This window comes from Hydractinia symbiolongicarpus, chromosome 12, assembly GCF_029227915.1.
Source record: "Hydractinia symbiolongicarpus strain clone_291-10 chromosome 12, HSymV2.1, whole genome shotgun sequence".
NCBI lineage: Eukaryota > Metazoa > Cnidaria > Hydrozoa > Anthoathecata > Hydractiniidae > Hydractinia > Hydractinia symbiolongicarpus.
Window position 1 is genome coordinate 10,556,349 of NC_079886.1, and position 18,537 is coordinate 10,574,885.

The 18,537-nt window shown below is 34.3% G+C and overlaps 1 protein-coding gene across 3 annotated transcripts; it reads left to right on the forward strand.

The window, feature by feature from the left end:
* The first annotated feature begins 2,028 nt into the window (after positions 1–2,028).
* LOC130622558 (golgin subfamily A member 4-like) lies at positions 2,029–18,021 on the forward strand. 3 transcript variants are annotated; one of them, XM_057438025.1, is made up of 21 exons: positions 2,029–2,245; positions 5,606–5,776; positions 5,960–6,343; positions 6,628–6,675; positions 7,207–7,263; positions 7,439–7,537; positions 7,758–7,808; positions 7,914–7,950; positions 8,071–8,096; positions 8,171–8,221; positions 8,662–8,997; positions 10,105–10,291; positions 10,402–10,451; positions 10,865–14,914; positions 15,228–15,266; positions 15,452–15,520; positions 15,894–16,007; positions 16,336–16,383; positions 16,537–16,629; positions 17,001–17,075; positions 17,451–18,021. In XM_057438025.1, the coding sequence occupies exons 1-20, from the start codon at positions 2,156–2,158 to the stop codon at positions 17,034–17,036; spliced, it is 6,036 nt and encodes a 2,011-aa protein (XP_057294008.1). In that variant the 5' UTR covers positions 2,029–2,155; the 3' UTR covers positions 17,037–17,075; positions 17,451–18,021. The 3 variants fall into 3 exon arrangements, with proteins under 3 accessions (XP_057294008.1, XP_057294009.1, XP_057294010.1); XM_057438026.1 differs by lacking the exon at positions 17,001–17,075; XM_057438027.1 differs by lacking the exon at positions 5,606–5,776 and having other exon boundaries at positions 2,030–2,245.
* The last annotated feature ends 516 nt before the right edge of the window (positions 18,022–18,537 follow it).

Below are 18,537 nucleotides of genomic sequence, written 5' to 3' on the forward strand. Positions count from 1 at the left end.
CTTATGCGCTTCTAAAATCTTCAAACATTCTAGAGATGCTGCCTCATGATGCAGCTAGAAATACTTCAAGAACTCATTGAGAGCTTTTAACGTGTTGGATATTTATCGGGTCAAAACAACTTGATACCATTTTTACATACCATTTTCTTCTTTGTCTCTAATATACCTGCTATGCTCAGGGCTAACCTAGCGTAATAAATCAATAAAAGAAATGATCAACCTCATACCCAGGGCTTGTTTACCCTTGTTAAATGGTTAGGTTCTGGTTAGGTTCAGTCTAAGGATTATTCTGAAGAGATCCTTAATAATTTATGAGTAAATCTCCGTCTTATGTTCTTATTAATTACATTCTTATATGAAAACATGTACTGATGTTTGAATTGCTTGAGATCCACCTTATATATCACTTTACTAGTGTCAAGTTAAGTCCTTAGTCACTGGATCCTCGTTAACTTAGCAGTTGCAATGATCTTCGTCAGCATATAGAAATTAGTCTGTCGACACATCTTTCAACGCTTGGACGTCCCGTTTGTACGGTTGGCCAGAGCGTCTAAAGATTGAAAATACCTTTTGAAGTGGGCCATCCGTCTCAGCTGACAACGCTTGTTCTTATTAGATGAAATTGACGTAATAAAGAGAGAAACTTTCATTGTATATTTGCGTTTTACCCATTAAAATTTTTAATGCTGTGATAAAAACCGCCGACATATTTGTTGGAACGAAGTTATAGTATTTGCTTCAAACAGACGTTTCAAAAGGGTGGTATCTAGTATTTTACTGATTTAAATCTTAAAAATGATTTAATTTTGAAAATAAAAAAATTAAGCAAAAAAAAAAAACAAAAAAAAAAACAAATAAAAAATCGACCGTCCTGTCAGAATATCAACAGGGCGTAGAATAGTCCTGGGACGAGGTTGTTTTCTAATAAGATTCTTTCCTGCTATTTCTGCCACTAACTCCAAAGCGTTTGATAATTGGGACGGAGCGTTGACTATGAAGCGGGAGGCGGGCCAATAATGCGTAGTCCAATTTCGTTTCAATTTATTGTGCGACCACCATTTCTAGAAATCGTGGCTCAAGACTTTTGTGACGGCTCTTTCTAGAAATAGTGGTCGAAAATTGCGACCCCTCTTTTTAGAAAGCGGCGTCCAAAAACGGCGGTGCTTCTTAGAATTAGGCGTCAGAATAACTTTTTCGACCACGCATTCTAGAAAGCAGCGCCCAGAGTTCTTCAGGACCACGCATTCTACAAAGCATCGGTGCAAATATTTCCCGCCGACGCGTTCTAGAATGCGTCGCCGCTCAAAAATAATGTCTGCATGTTAAATTAGAAATGTCAATGTTGTTTTTAAATAGAATTTATGAAAATGTTTTATAGAAGCTTTAACAAAATGCGTTCAACACATTAAAACAATTACGACGACCCTTCCTAGAAAGAGTCGGCGCAATTTTGCTCATTTTTCTCTGGACGCCCATTTCTAGAAAGATTCGGTGCAACCTCGTTGATATTTTGTTGGACGCACCGCCGTTTTTGGAAGCCGCTTTCTAAAAAGAGGGGTCCCAATTTTCGTGGTCCAAGACTTTTGCGACGGCGCTTTCTAGAAATAGTGGTCGCACAATAAATTGAAACGAAATTGGACTACGCATTATTAACCCGCCTCCTGCTTCATACGTTGACAAACAAGGCACACCGTTACGCAGACCCCGTTGAACTTTTAACCTTCCCGGTTTACAAACAGAGGCGTAAAGCATAGTAAGTAGTTTTCTTGTGACTATCCATATGTGACTATGTTGAACATGCAGACCAAACACGATTAAATTTAGCTAAAGCTAGGTGTTGCTTAAGTTTCTGCATTTTACAACAACACGGCTTGATATCGCAGCACACTTCACTGAACCATGTCGCCTTGGGCGCACATTTTTTTTTCGGGGTATTCGGTTTCTAGTGTTCTTTATGTGGTCGTGTCACTGGTATGGTCACACTGTTCTAAGAAATAACTTTATCAAAAACTAATACTTTTAAATTCTGCGCGTGCGGCCGCGTAAAAGAAAACAACAGGAAATCAAGATGGCGTCGCGATAGCTAATCAATCGAATTCCTGACAATCTGCTCTGAGTGCTTTTACTTGCTATATCACTTTTAGGCGACCTTGTTATGTTCAACAAATTAAAACAAAAGATTGCAGATGGTGTAGAAGGTGTAAGTCCTGGAAGACAAACTCCGCTGAGGGGAAAAAATGATGAGGTAATAAATCATTTAAGCAAGCATTTTCTTCCTCTTTTTTTTTGTCCCAAGCATAAATGTTTAGGTATAAGGTATTAAAGAAGTATGCTTAATTATATAAGACTGATGAAAGCTTGGAAAAAGGTTTTTCACAAAGTAGAAAAAGCAGAAGTTGCATAAAATGCTATAAGCAAAAGTAGTAAAGAGACGATTGATTTTTATTTTTTTTAAAACAAACATTGGGGCATTGGCCATATGAGCTCAACTTACAAACCAGGGATCCCATGATTCAAGCATTCCTTCTTACTCGATTTTTGGCTAAATACAACTAATAGATCCCATGCTGTTCGAACCAAGCCTTGCTGTTGATAAATTATAATACCGAATACAGGCTTGATCTTTTGGGCAGTCCTCAAAAATATGTTTGTTAGCCTCATTTATAATTACAAAAGTGAGTTGGCTGATAGGTTGGGTGAATGTCTCCGCCCCAAAATTAAATAATCCTATCAGTCTGATAATCCCATCGTTTTATGTATATTTATAAGCTCGTTGTACTTTTAGCCTGCATTTTAAGTTCTTTTTTTGTAAATCAATGCCGTTCCCATGGTTTTTACTTCAATTGCCATTTTAGGTTTGTCGCTGCATTTCTGTTTCTAATTATTTCAACACACAGACACCTAACAATTTGAAATTGTTAATAAATCCCAAAAAATTCTGCTAGGCTGTATTTATTAACCACTTAAAAATAATATTTTTGTAAGATATAATTTAAAAGAACAAACTCCATGAGTTTAGGAGACTTTAAAATTGACTTAACCAAGAATAGTTAACCAATTATAATATGTGGTACAAATTGAAATCATGTTTATAGGAAGATACAGTTGGCATAATCCATAGAACACAGACAAAATACAGATCACAGACTGAAATTAATCATATAATCGTGGCCAATTCTTGTAAACAAAAGATAAAAATGTTATCGTCTATTGACACTGGAATTTGACATCGTCATTTTATTTATTGTGTAATAATGTCATACCACAATGGTTTAAACCAATGATAAAAAGTGTTCAAACCTATAATAATTATTCTTTGTCATATAAACATTGAATGCGAGTGACGAGCCACACGCCTAAGCTTCAATTTATGAAGGCAAAGTATGTGATTTACAGCACGTCTAAACTATCAAGATGTGCGATCTTAAAGAAGATAATGCGGCTGAAGATAATTGTTCATCTTCTTTTATTAGCCGTGTAGATAACTGGGAGGACACAACAAGGTCGTTAAATTCACTTTCGTTTTACTTATGGCTTAACCATGCGTTGAATTAAAATGGGAAATTCCCTTGCCCTCTTCAAAATTAATGGGAAATACGAAACAAAAAAATGAAGAAAAGTTTTTTAAAAATTTAAAGTTAAAGTTTTAAAAGTTTTTTTCATAAAAACTGATGATGCACTTTCTTAACAGCCCTTACAATTAGAATTTTTTCACGTTGGCAATAAAACTGGCGACGTGAGATACATTTCAACTGACTTACGTTGGCAATATTTTTATGTAGTAAAAAAATTTTTAAGCTGGTAATAATCTAAAAAAACATTTCTATTGCCGTTCTCCTTTCTTTCAAACGCGATCTAATACAGCATTTCTATCACTGTTCTTTCTTCTTAAACTTTTAAAAAGCAATCTAAAACAGCATTTCTATCGCCGCTTTTTTTTTAAAAACTTTTAAAATGCGATCTAAAAAAACATGCTGCTTTTCGCTTTTAAAATGCAATGTAAAAAAGCATTTCTATCGCCGCAGACAAGCAAAAACTACGAATATGCTTTTTTAACTTGATAAAACCTGAAACAAACAAATTAACTTTAATGAAAAACTTTTTTGAAAAGAAAAAAAAATTATACTAGCTATAAAATTAGTGAAGCTCGCGAAAATAATCATTTACAAAAAATAATATTTAACTCAGAATATTTCAAGAGAAAATAAAAATGATTAACTCAGGAGTGCTTTCTTTCGCTTGTCTGTGATAAAAATGAACACTTTAGAAGTGTGATATTTTGCACATCTAAAGTAAACCAGATGTGTGCGGAGGTGTGCGCATGCTATCGCATGCCTTATATGACAAAGCCTGAAAATATTAACATTACTAGTTTAAGATATATGATATTAACTGTGTATATACCATGGCACATATGTACGGTTTTGATGATGTAGATAATATTGTGCTTGCATATGCATTAACATGTTGTTAGTCAGGGATAAATGCATATATAGTTGAATGGCTAACATTTCAATTTCGTCATATGTTTATTTCAATCAGGCCATTTCGTGAGAGGCGTGCGATCGCACGTGCACGCCCCCACACACGTGCAGGTTTGTTTAGGCGTGCGATTTATCGCACGCGCAAAACGTTGTTGTAATTAAAAATTATTGTATTTATAACAAAGAAAATTTATTAAATAAACCTTAAAAATAAACAATCATTCTTTTACTGAACTCACAATAGATCGCACGTGAGCAGTCTTTACCAAATGTTGATAATGTGAATTTAATTGCTACCATTTACCAGCTACCAGGCTATATTAAGGCTTTGCGAGTTTCATTTTAATGATTTTATAAAAAAATGCAACAATATTTTAATCATTGTAAGGTTGCCTTTTGTAGAATTTAAAAGAAATTCAGCATTATTTAAGTTGAAATACCTAAAAGATAATATAATTAATAAGAAAAAAAACTTCTTTAATAAGGAAATATTCTTTTAGATAATAATTTTTATGATTCATCGAACATAAGGTTTATTAAATATTATTATTAGCGGCTGTTCGACTTTCCGTAATTTAATTTAATTTAGATATCTGTTTGCCCCACAAGTAATAACAAAGTTTAATTAACGAGTCTGCTTACGACTTATTTGTATTTGGGTTTAAATTCCCTGCCGTACATTGTTGGAACTTGCACTTTGTATGTTCCTTACGCCAAAGCAGCAGCCTCTGTGCGGTGTACAGGGGTAAAGAAAATGTTTTTGCCAAAAAAAATTTTTTTTAACGCACGCGCAGAATTTTAGAGGCGTGTGATCTACCGCACGTCTGCCTGAAATCTTACGAAATGGCCTGTTTCAATGTAAGACAAATTATTTCTAAACCCTATTAGATTAAAACTCCTTCCATTTTCAAGTAGGGTGATCTCAAAACGTTCAACATTAGTATTAAACAAAAAAGTATTCTTTTTAAAAAATTGTATTATAAAACCTGGAGCAAATGCAAAAAATATGCTTTCTGTAAAAAACTTTCTCTTTGTGGCCCTGAATTTAATAATTTATTGTGTACTGATTGACATCCTTATCATTTAAAACTATAAAAAAATTGTTTTAAATCCTTTTTTAGATACTTCCATTTAAATATAAAAGACTTAAAAGCCCTGTTATTGACTATCGCAATGGTCACAGTCATGAAAGATATAACAGCACTTTAGATAATTCCTATAATGAACCACAACCAAAGCACTGTAAATCAAGTCCACAAGAAGTCTTAGCACGCGTGCACCATCTACTAGAGGTTTGGCTTAATAATAATATATAAATAACTGAATAAATAAATAGCATATAAATAAAATATACAAAGTAAAATTAAATTTCATTATAAATATCTTAAACATATATACTTCATTAACATTAACTACAAGAAAAAAAAAATCAAATAGCTACTTGTTTATTGTTATGGTTAATTGTAACAATTTAGGTTGGTCGTGCTCAAGCACAAAATAATGGGAAAATTGACGATACAATGGATTCACAACCTGTAACTTTGCAGAAAGTTGTCAGACCAAAAAGTAGTACTCCACGCCATTCAGTAGATAATGGACGCACAACACCAGTACCTATTGAGCCAGGTGGACCTGTTTCTGAAAGTACTCCAAATCAATCCTTTTCGAATTCAACTCCTCGACGGCAACGCAGGTCTTCCACCTCTTCAAATGTGTCAGTGCCTGGTGAAGAAAGATCAGATGTTGAATCAGATGTTGATGCATCAATGCGGACGGAACACTTGACGATTAATGAGCTTCGAGAAATGTATAGAAAACAAGATAAGACTTTAAAAAGATATAAAAGGAAATTTTCAGAGGTAAAAAAATAATTTTTTACCACATATTCGTTATACTATAGTACATTTGTATTTAAACATTATCAGCCCTTCTATTTGTTATCCTTATTCAAAAAATGCCAACGTCGTTTATTTGCCTGCCTGCTTTGTTTAACACATTAGAAACAGCATTGAAAATTGTCAATTACTGACATGAATTAGAAAGGCTGAACATTGTTGTTATTTAATACCATTTTTCAAAAAAAGGAAAGTTTCTGGAATTTTTAAATATATTTTAATTTGTTCTTGACAATCTTCTTTCTTAGGTTGTGGATGCTTACAAAGCACTTCATAAAGATAAAGAGAAACTTGAAGTATGTTATTTTGAATTGTCTTTTCTGGTCTTTAATTGTGACAAGATTGTCAGAAACAATTATTATGGATTGTATATGTTTTTAAATGTGAGCACAAATAGATTAACACTGGCAGTTACAGCTTCACAGTTTGGTTTGATAACAAGCGAGAGTAAATGTCCTAGATGTTGCAATTTTAGGCTTAGTACCCTACAGTAGATATAATTTCCAAATGTTCTTGAACATTGTGGTTTTAAGCTTGAAAAAGACATAGTGAGGAAAATCAATGATTGCAGCTAGCTATCAGCTGTTCTTCAAAGTAAACATGGCTAAGAAAATAAAAATGCTTCACAATCTTTTTTAAATCTTATATCCACACCTCCACATACAAGATTTTAAAAATGTTTTTTTTATTTGGCTAAAATAGGAAAAGTTCAATTTCAATTTTAGGAACTTTTTATGGCAAGCAAAAAAGAGGAAAAATTCGCTTTATAGTTTATCTTGTCAAAGTTCTTCCTTAATAAGCATACCTGGATTAATTTGATTTTATAGAGCACTTTAACTTCTGGACAAGATAAGCAAATGAGAAAGATATCTGAACTAAAGGAGGTAGGGTGAGATTTTTAGTTTCGTATGATTTTATAGTTTTATATATACTTTAAAACTCCCCCTTTTTTCTAATGTTTGTTTAACATATGTATTAATATCATTTTTGCATGGGGATATTGTACTGTATTTTACTGGAATTATGTAAACACCTAAAAACTTGTCTTTAAAAACTTAGACAATTGAACTTGAACAAGAAGGTAAACGCCATCTTGAGGAAACTCTGCGATTGAACTTAGAAGAAAAAGATGACCAGATTGTTGTGCTGCAAACACAGGTAAGTCCACTTATAAATTTACAAAAACAAACAAATGAGTGTTATGTGAGGCGGTGAAAAAAATGTTAGGATGTTTCTGGATAAAGAGCAAATTGTATGTGTTGTGTCAACTAGCACAATCTCCCCTGTTGGTTACTTTTACAGACTGTCGTAATTAGTGATAATCGTCTTTTACCAGATCCACAAATATTCAATAGTACTTAAATATGTTTTTGCATAGGTTCAACTTCTCAAAACTAAATATGGACTTTCTTCACCTGCATCAGATGTGGTATGATCATTTATTGTGAAAAATTTAAAAAATCATTTTAATCTGTGTTGAAAGAAAGTCTCTTTTTAAAAGCATGTATATGGAAATGTCAACCTTTTTTTTCAGGATGTTGCTTCTTCAGTAGCAGTTGTGAATGGGACAGGTAAATCTCTAGACAACTTATAATTCTTTGTGGCAACAGGTTTTTGTTACATCCACGCTATCTTAAAGAGTTTTTTTGTCTTTTAATTTGTATGATTTTATTTTCGCATTTTTTTTACAGTTAATGATCACAATGAAACAATTCAGGTGAGGTTGCATTTATATTTTAGATTGAAAAAATTCACATTCTCGAATTACTCTGGTGTTTATTATCTATTTAGACTCTACAAGAACAGATCAACTTTTTGACTAAGGAAATGGATAAACTAAAGGTACAAACATACTCGTGCGATGTTTATTTTTTTATTAATTAATTTATTTATTAATTTATTTATTTATTTTGGAAAGTCTTTGTTATCAGCTATTTTCGAGTTCATATTTCACCATAAATGCTGCCAAAAAATATTTATAATGTTGACTGCATATGCTCAATGTGAATTTTCTCAAGAATTGTCAAATAGGATTTTTCAATTTTCATTAAGACCCCCGATTAGGCATGCATAATGTTTACGTTAATTTCACTAATGTTAGTTTAATTTTCTGGCTGGCGCTAATATTCTAGGGCATGTTATGAAGGGTTGAATGCTTTGACGGATGAATAGGTACATTTTAGGGGATTCACTAAAATATTACATTTTTATTTTCTTAATAAAGTTTAGGGTAGTTGTTGTAAAATCGATTTTTATTTTTACTACAGAAAATATTCTTTTAGGTTGACAACGATGCAGCACATGCCACCATTCTTCGTTGCGATCAAGAGAAAAAAATTGCCATTGAAGAAGTGATGAGCAACATGCAGAACTCCATGACTGAACAAGATGATCTCAGGTCGGAACTTGATCTGCTTCGTGATGAACTGAATAACAGAGATGTCACCATATTAAGAATGCGTGAAGAAGAAGAGAAAATGGAGAATCATATTCGACATGAAGTATCGAAAGAGATGAGAGAAGAGGTGTTATCGGAAGCGTTGACGCAACAAGAAGCAGAATTAAGAAAGTTCTTTGAAGAAAAAGAAGCTGCTGTGAAAGACACATTTGCAAACAAGGTAGGAAATAACGCCAGGCCCTGCGACAGGGCGTGGCGTTAGGAAAATATCTTACCTGTAAGCGTGCTACTCTTTTTATTAATGTGAAAAAAATTGATCATAAAATATATTTTCTTTCCTTTTCTTTCCTTTTTATTTTTTTTATATGATTTAATTGGTCGTGCTAATTTGTTTAATTTACGAAGTCAGTAAACTCGAAGTGCGTTTATTAGATACTAGTCGATAAAGCCCGTGGAAAAATCCACTGCGCCAGGATAAAAATGGAAAAATAGGTTGCTTTAGATTTTTTGCTGACGTCAGCAGTGCATATTCAAAAAGAAGATTGGTGAAAGTCATTCGTTGTCTGTAATGTGTAGAGGTTGAAACGCTGATAAAAATAATGTATAGTATCGTATGTTTTTGACAAACGCCTAAGGAGATATAAGGGTTTAAAAATTTTGCTGACGTCATCAAAGTCCCTACTAAAAAATCCAAAAAAATTTCTTCATAAATTCGTACACCCGTTGCATCCATCGTAAAGATCTTGAAATGCTGATCAAGAAAATGTATAGTAACATGAACTTTTGACAAACGGTTGCAGAGATATTGGGGTTTGAAGGTTTTGTGATGACGTCAACAACCCGTCCATTCCGAAACGGATTCGGGGACCCAGGTTTCGGAAACTTACCCAAATTGATCCCAGGTGGTCCCTAGTTACCCACGCGGTGAAAAATCATTGACGTCAGCACCTAGTTTCCAAGTTATTTGGCCTCAAAATTTTAAGTGCACTGTAACGGCTTCATTAATTTAATATAGGAAATTGACGTTAAAGTAGTGTTATTGACCTCCAGAAATTTAACATATTAGACATGCATTTTTCGGTTGCTTCAAAGAAAATTTCGGTAAGATCAAAGGAAAATGAACATATCCACTTTGCCTGTTACAGACACAGGGAACTGGCGTATTTTTATTAGATAAGAGTCAACTCCGGAGCGTTCTCCGGTAATAGGGTATATAATTAACTCTGCCTCAAAGTAGCCCGATAAAATCTGACTGATGAATCTCATTTATCTATATCTAAGAACCACTTTTCTAAACGTCGAAATTGATGTGTGAAATCTCATGTAGGTTCACGACTTACAACGAATATTGGAAGAAAATGAGAAACAGAAACAACAAGCTATCGAAGAAAAACAATTAGAAGTGACGAAAAAGTCGGACCAAATTCTCATTCTTCAACAACAACTCGATCAATGGGCCGAGAAGGAGGAAAAATTTCACACTAAAATCGAAAAAATCATCGCAGATAAAGAAGGTACGATTTTACTTTGAGACGAGATGATGCATTTGACTGCACATCTAGTCACGTGTGTGAGAAAACTAAAATATGCAGGTGTACTGATTGCGTGTATTATTTTGTTGTAGAAAGTGAAAGAAAAGTTTCGGGCTTGAAACAACAGATTGAAGAAGAGCAGGTATAAACTTGTCTTTTATTTATATCTAAAACGGAGAGGTGTGGTCGTCATTACAACCGGTGATTGATCCATTGTTGGGTTGCAAAAATAATTCCTTTTTTTTTGCGTCAGTCTGCTAAGAAACACAACTTAACGGAAGAGATTTTCGTGAAATTGCCAATATATAAGTTAGCTTGGGAACAAAAATAAGAAAACACAAAGCGTGATCATCTAATTACCTTGAGATTTACATTTATCTTCAATGTATCACAAAGGGCTACTACAATGAGAAGAAAAACTAATTTGATTCTGTGGACCTACAGTAATAGCCGAAAAAAAAGTTTGCACTAAAATTTCTTCTTTTACGGCATTTTTGTTTTTTAGTTCTAAATAGCATATCTACTTAACGATACTTACATGTCATTTTCTTGTAGGCTAAGTACAGTAAGTTGGTTGAACAACATGCGAAAGAACTCAAAGAAAAACAAGATGAATCTAACGAAAAGATAGCAAAAGTAAAACGAACTTTCCAAACAAAAATCTACGATGTTCAAGAACAGCTACGGAAGAAAACTCAAGATTTCAACGAAGCTAGCAATAAACACAGGGACGAGTTAGATGGGAAGATCAAAGAAGCACAACAAAGCATGCAGTCCGAACACGCTAAAGCGTCGCGAAAGCTTGAACTGAAAATATCAGACATGAAAAAAATGATCAAAGAATTACGCAATAAATTAAACGAGCAAGAAAATAAATGCAGTGAACTAGAAACCAGTTTGCAGGATGCGAAAACTGAAGCTGATCAAGCTAAAGCAATCCGCGAGAGTTCAGAGTCGTTAAATACGAGTTTATACGAATCCGAGTTGAAAATAAAAGAGCTGAACGATAGTATGGTTGAGAAGGAAGCTTTGCAAAAACAAGCAGACGAAATTGCATCGTCAGCAAAATTAGAGCTTGCGCAAGCCAATGAGAAAGTGGTGGAGTTAAATGAACTTATCGCTACTAAAGACAATGAAATTCAGGATCATGTGAAAGAAATAGAGACGCTACAAGAAAAGCATGAAGATCTTAAATCAGAAATCCAAAAATATTTACAGATTATAGATAATGTAAATAAAGCTAGTAAAGAAAAATTGACTGAACTTGAAAATGAAAAGATGAGGTCCCAAAAACTGCAGTTGGAGCTAACTGATCAACTTCGTCACGTTGAACATTTACGAACGGAACTCGAGTCTGTCGCCGGAAATTTAGCGTCCGAGCGTTCTCGTGTCGAAGAACTAAAAACGGCGAAATGTAGTTTGAACGATGAAATGCAGAGAATGGTAGATGGTCTAAAAGAAGAAGAAATTATGCTTCAAACTGAGTTAACGAACTTGAAAGCAAAAATAACACTGGTAGAACAAGAATCACAAGAGCTGACTAAGCAGTTACATGACAAAGTAAACACAGCCGACGCTTTGTCAAAAAGCTTAGAGCACGCGAATAAAGAAATTAAAACAAAAGATGAAGAATATAATACTGAGTTAAATAATAAAAATAATGCATTAAGTGAACTTTACGAGGAATTACAAGCTATGGAAGCCGGTTATAAACAAAAAATAGTTAACATGGAGGAACAGTTGTCTCAAAAAGATGCCGAGTTGGATGTCAAACTAAAAGAAAATTCCGAAGAATGGCAAGAGAAATTTCGTGATTTTATGAACGATCAAGATGCTAGTATGAATTCCAAATTCGACGAGATACAAAAGCAAGAAATGGTTGCCATAGAAACGCGTCATGCCCAACGGATGCAAGATTTAACGGAAGAGTGGAAAAGAAGACTGGAAAAAGCTAAAAGCGAGTTCGAAGGAGAGATCGCAAAAGTGAAGGACGGTGCTGATCAACAAGTGTCGACGAAAGAAGATTTCATCGCTAAATTAACGAATGAACTTAACGAAACCAAAGAACTACAGGGGGAAGAAATGAAAAATATTTTGAAGGAGAACGAACAGTTGAAACGCGATGTAGTAGACATCAACACGAAGGTAAAAGAACTTGAAGAAAATTACGAACGCCAATATGAAGAACACGAGAAAGAGATTGAAATTTTAAAAGAAAATTTAAATAATGAAATCGAGATTATCCAAAATAAGCACCAAACCGAGATTGTAAGTTACAATTTAAAAATTGAAGAACTAGAGCGAACTAAATCAGTCGATTTTAATGAACTTTCTAAAAGTCATGCCGAAGATCGAAATATTTTGTTGAAACAAATTGACGAACTATCTGTTAATATCGCTCAAATGGAAAACCTATGCTTGCAAAAAGACATCACTCTGAGAGAAAAATTAGACGAACTGTCTGTACAAAAAGATGCCGAGTTAGTTGGAAAGCTAGAAGAAATTTGTAGACATAAAGATACTGAATTGGCTAACAAACTAAAAGAACACTCTAAACTGAAAGATGCAGAACTAGCTGAAAAGCTAGAAGAAATGCGCAAGCAAAATCATACCGAGTTAGAAGAGAAACTTGAAAAAATAAATCAATTAAATAAATCCGAGTTGACTCGTAAGCTTAAAGAGTTAAGTGACCAGCACGAGAAAGAACTTGCAGAGAAATTAGAACTGGAAAGCAACCAACGCAGAGACTTTATGGAGAAACTTGAGAAAGATTTAACCGAGAAGCATGAGGATGAAATGAATACTCTTAAGGAGAAGCATCAAAGTACGGAGAAGAAGTTGAAGAAAATTTTAGGTGATCGAGACAAGAAGAACAAAACTTTACTAACGGAGACAGAAGCAAAGCACAGTGAGATTGTTGAACAATTAAAGAATGAATCCGCATCCTTGAAAGTCTCGCTTAATAATCAAATTTCTGAAAAAGACGAGGAAATCCATTCTTTACAATTCAAATTGAGCGAGACCAACTCTAAACTTAGTGAAAGTAGCGAACAGTTCGAAAAGGAACTCTCTGTGTATAAGTCACGGGAGCAAGATGCTTGGTCGCAGTTGGAGAAAGTCAAAACCGAACACAACCAACAACAAGAAAAGTCTGAGAAAGAGGTTGCCAATTTAGAATTGACACTTTTAGAAAGCAAGCGACATGTTGAAGAACTTCAATTACAAGTCATGTCGGGCGAAAGCACCAGCAAGCAGATAGACGAAAAGTTATCCGAACTATTGAGAGAGAAAGGTGAGCTGGAACAGAAGTTAAATAGCCAGGAGCACTCCTACGAGGAGACTATTCGTAATCTTCAAAACGAAAACAGCTCTACAAAACAACACTACGAAGAAGCATTAAGAAATTTAGAAGATCAACACATGGATAAATTAAAAAACATAGACAAGAACAAAGAAAATGAATTACTCCAAAAGGTTTCTGAAAGTGACGAATCGAACAAATCGAAGCTTTTGGAGATAAAGAAAAAAGCCGAAACGAAAATAGCGAAGATGAAAAAAGACTATGGTGAAAAAATCTCTGCGGCGGAGAACAAAATCAAAGAACTGGAAGAACAAAAACAAGTTTTAGAATCACGTCTGGAAACAGAGTTGTCGTCGTTTCAAACACAGACAGATAAACTAAAAGAGCTCCACGAAGAAGTGCTTGCAAAGAGAACAGAGGAGATGCAGTTTGACAGTAGCAAAGAGAAGGTGAAATACGATAACGAGTTAAAGATAGTTAAAGAGGAGTTGAAAGCTAAATGTGCTGAGCTTGCAGAAAAAGAGGATAAGATTGATGATATGATTGTGGATAAAATGGAGGCTTTAAAAAGTCAGAAAGCGGATTTGAAAGAAGAGCACGAAATTGAATTGAAGAAAGTGAGAGACGAAGTGACGAAACAAATGGAAGGTACAGAGAAGAAATTAACAGCAAAGGTTGAAGAGAAAGAATTCGAATACAGCTCAAGGGTGAAACAAATGATTAAAGAGTTTCAAACGCAACTTTCTGGTAAAGATCGTGAAATCCAAGAAGCTGTGCAAGAGGCTATTGAAATCGCACAGAAAGACGAACGTAAAATCATCACTGAGTACGATGAACAGATCATGGAATTCCAAAAAGAATTACATTTACGGGAAGGTGAAATGATTCAACTGCGAGAAGAGTCGGAACGGCAAATCGACGAGCTGCAGTGTGAAAAGGAGGCGATTGAGGCTGAGTGCAAAACAAAAATTGAATCGTTGGAGCAAGATTATTTGCAAAGGCTAGATGAGCTGGTGAAAAGACACGAAGAAGAATTAGTGAGCGCTTCACAGAAAGATGTTAGCGTGGAAGAAGCAGAGTTAAAGATGAGCGAGCAAATGAATGACATCGAGAAAAGCTACGTCAGCAAAATTCAAAACTTGGAGGACCAACATCGTAACGATATGTTAGCTCAAGACAAGAAATATAAGCTTCAGTTGAAGAAAACAAAGAACGAATTGAGGAAATTGCTAGCAGAGAAAGGTGTGAATATGTTGAATGGTGACGAAGGGGATGCCGGGAGTCGTGGTAGCAGTAACCCTGGTGTAAGTCGCATGTTTTTATACTAAGCAAACGTAATATTGAGATTTGCTTGAAATCAAAAGCCACTGCTAAGCGACAGGTTAGATCAATAATTAGGAAAGCTAAGGAACCAAAACAAGATAATCTATTAAGTAATCTGTTAGATGGTTCTTTAGAAAAAAAGTTTTTCATTCAAATAAAATACGATAATATAAAAAAAGGTTAGGGGTTACTTACTTTGAGACTGGATTTAAATATAGAATTGCTTCAAAAAGAAGGAAGAAACACGTGTACTATCATAGCCTCCCGAATTAAAATTTTATTTTTGTGTTTTAGTCTGACGTCGAGGAATCATCTGATGTCGCTCAATTAAAGGTTGGTATATAATATTTCATTTTTCATTCTCTCTATCAACACGTTAATACGACTTCACGTAGTTGGCATGAATGTGCATAACAAAAACGTTTTATAAAATAAGTCTTGATATGAAAATGTTGAAGCCATATAACTGTATTTTACTCGACTAATTTCACCACATTTATTTGCTTATTTTTTTTTAGGAGAAAGTCGTTTCTTTAACAAAAGAACTGTCATCACTTCGCGAAAGAGAAAAGGTTTTAGCCATGCAGGTACGTACCTAATAATCATTCTCGTCAAACATGTGAAACTCGTGTTTCGCGCGCATTATTTTTCGCCAATCATATGAATCCCTTGTTTTGCGCGTATTAATTTTCGCCAATCAAAAAAATCGCTTTTTATCTCGAAGCAAGGGAGAAAATATTTACGTAAAATTGAGTTGCCGCGTGTATTAGTACCCCAACTTTATTTCACTTTATACGAAAATTACATGAAAAAATTTGGATGTTTGTGCTCCATCCCGTAAGCCTTTGTTTACACGAGTTGATTATTGTTATCTTATCTCCGTTGTTATACACCAAACGCACTCCTTCGTATTGTTAATATGTTGGTTTGTTTTTTACACCCGGTGTGCTGACTTTATAGGTGGAGAAATCACCGGGCACTCCTCCGAATCGTCCAGCAACTCTGTATTTGGACGAAAGTTTGAATGATTCAAATAGTTCTTCGCCAAAAACACCACAACCATTGGAATTCGAGGTAATGTATTGCTTATCACTTGTTTATGTAAACATTTAAGATGGTAACCGGACAGTGAAAAGTAAAATGGTAGACTGGACTGTAAGAAAGCCTTATCTCAAATAACCCGGTCTTATTTACGAATAAGTACAACATATTTTTCTGTGGATATTAATATATCTGTATTTTAGTTTCATTTATTATAAAAAAAACACGTGATTTCAGAAGAACAATGGAAAATATCAGCATCATTGCGGTTACCCGTAAAACACCTTGCGCCACAGTTTATTTTTGTCAGTGTGAATTTTTTTCAACTCTCCTTCACTGTGACTTTAAAATGTTCTTTTAGTATTTGCGAAATATTTTGTTCAACTATATGATGGGAAAACAAAGAAAGGTACGAAACTTGGTTCCTTTTTCTTGTTATCAATTTTTCAATCATTATTTTTGTGAGAAAGTAATTGAGGTTAAAACCTTTACTACAGCAAATCTAAAAAGATCTGTTTCATATTAAAGCCCTGTTGTTTTATGAAGCTAATTTTAATTTCAGCAAATGGCGAAAGTTTTGACTGCGTTGGTACACTTCACTCCGTCACAGATAGCACAAGTGTTAGCTAAGGTAGATGAACAAGAAGCACAAAAGGTAAGAAAGAGAAAACATACATTTTTAGATAGTAGAAAATTCTTTAATAAGTTTTTTCGATCTTGTTGAACGTACTGAAACTTCAACGATGAACTACAGAAAGGATATACTCTGCAGGGGGTAAGGAAAAATCTATCACATTTGTTATTTCGTGCAGTATTACTTGCTGCGTGCGACTTAAGGTTTGTACAGAGACGAACAGAATACGTGTAATAAAATTTACATGAACAGTAGTTAGTTGCTGAAACAGGTGATACACAATGACGATAATTATCGACCTATGCCACAACATTTTCTTTTATGTAAACTTTTGGGATCTGGTACCTAAATATAAATGAATAAATAAAATAAAATGTGTTTTTTGTCTGTAGGTTGGCGGTGGCGGTTATTTTTCTTTTGGACGGTGACGATAATTTGACGGAATGTTGACACGTTAAAACGTTCTGGTAAGTGACGTTGATGACTAATGTGACATGTATGACACTATTGACATGTATGCTACGACTTCCTCATAAGTACCGTTCTGTGCTAAAAAATGCAGTCATTCGTAATTCATGATGAATTTTGTGACTGTGACTTTTCCGTACAGAAGGTGTTTCAATGTCTATTTTTGACGGGATTCGTTCGCATAGGCGGAAAAAATCGACACTATTGTTTGTAATGGACTTCTCTACCCTTACGGAATACATTTTTCTGCTCGTCGGTAGGCAAATCATCAGCCAGTTTTTTTTTAGTTGCAATGTTGGGAGTGCCATTGTTCTAGTGATCAGGAAAATACTGGAATTTTTTTTCATACTACGCTTTATTATTTTTATTTGTAGGAGAGAAAAAGTAACTCATGGCTATAGCGATGGTAATACGGCTAAAATTCCAGTCTTTACGAAGTATGTATCTGCCCTGTGAAAAAGACACTCATTAGTTCTGGTCTGTAAATTATACTCGTTAAATTAAATCTTGTACAAGTATCAACGAAGAAGAAACAGCATTATATTTATTGAATGAAAAATATTGAATTATGAAATGAATTCAAACGTACTAGGATTTATTAAAACTTATTCAGTATATAATTTATTATTATTATTATACATATCAATATTAATCTTTTACAATATCTGTATTTGTGCTCTCACGCGTTTGATTGTGGCAGTGAGATTTTGTTTACATCGTCTTCCCACACGCATTCGCTGTTGTTGTTTTGAGGTGTAATCTTTACGACGAACGTCCTGCTCTTATGTGATATCATTGTCTTCTCGTAGCTGCGTTGCAGCGATTTTGTGTTTTAAATTTTGTTGTAGATAAATATATTTTCTTATCGTGTATTTATATCACTAAATAAATATTGTATAAAAGTAATGGAAAGAATGATAATTCTGTATTGGGGTTTTTGGAAAATGGTATATATTTTTTTTTTCCTTGTTCAACAATTTTAACTGTATTCCCTACAGTGTGTGTTATTATGTTCGTTCAATTAATATTTTAAAGTAAGCATATCATAAGTAACGTGCAACCTGTTACCCAACTCGCTGTGAATGCTACTTTTACGTACTGTTTATATCTTCCATATTTTTTCACGTAATCTCGGAAGTTTTTCCGTGTCACTTTTCTCGTTTGTGATTTCTTTTTCAACTTGTTTTTACATTTAACCTTTAAATCTACTAACAACGACTTTTCGTCACATTTTAACGTTATCTCGGATGGTTGCAACGTTACGCCTGCCGGTAACGGTGTTTCGAATACTTCAAAAGAGATGTTTTCGTTCCAAGCCATGTGTATATGACGTTTTTCTATCTCGTAATCCAGTGATAATCTTCGTGCAGTGATACATCGGTGTACAGCATGGCTTTCATTAGCCATTCTTACAACAAATCTCTTCCAGCCTACTAAACGTTTTTCGTGTTTAACCTTATT

What these genes read in the sequence shown, in the direction of transcription:
- LOC130622558 (XM_057438025.1), top strand. Translation starts at nt 2,156, where the DNA reads ATGTTCAACAAATTAAAACAAAAGATTGCAGATGGTGTAGAAGGTGTA. An exon ending in AGCAGTTGTGAATGGGACAG is followed by an intron (nt 7,951 to 8,070) that starts GTAAATCTCTAG and finishes TTTTTTTTACAG; the next exon opens with TTAATGATCACAATGAAACA. An exon ending in CTGATGTCGCTCAATTAAAG is followed by an intron (nt 15,267 to 15,451) that starts GTTGGTATATAA and finishes ATTTTTTTTTAG; the next exon opens with GAGAAAGTCGTTTCTTTAAC.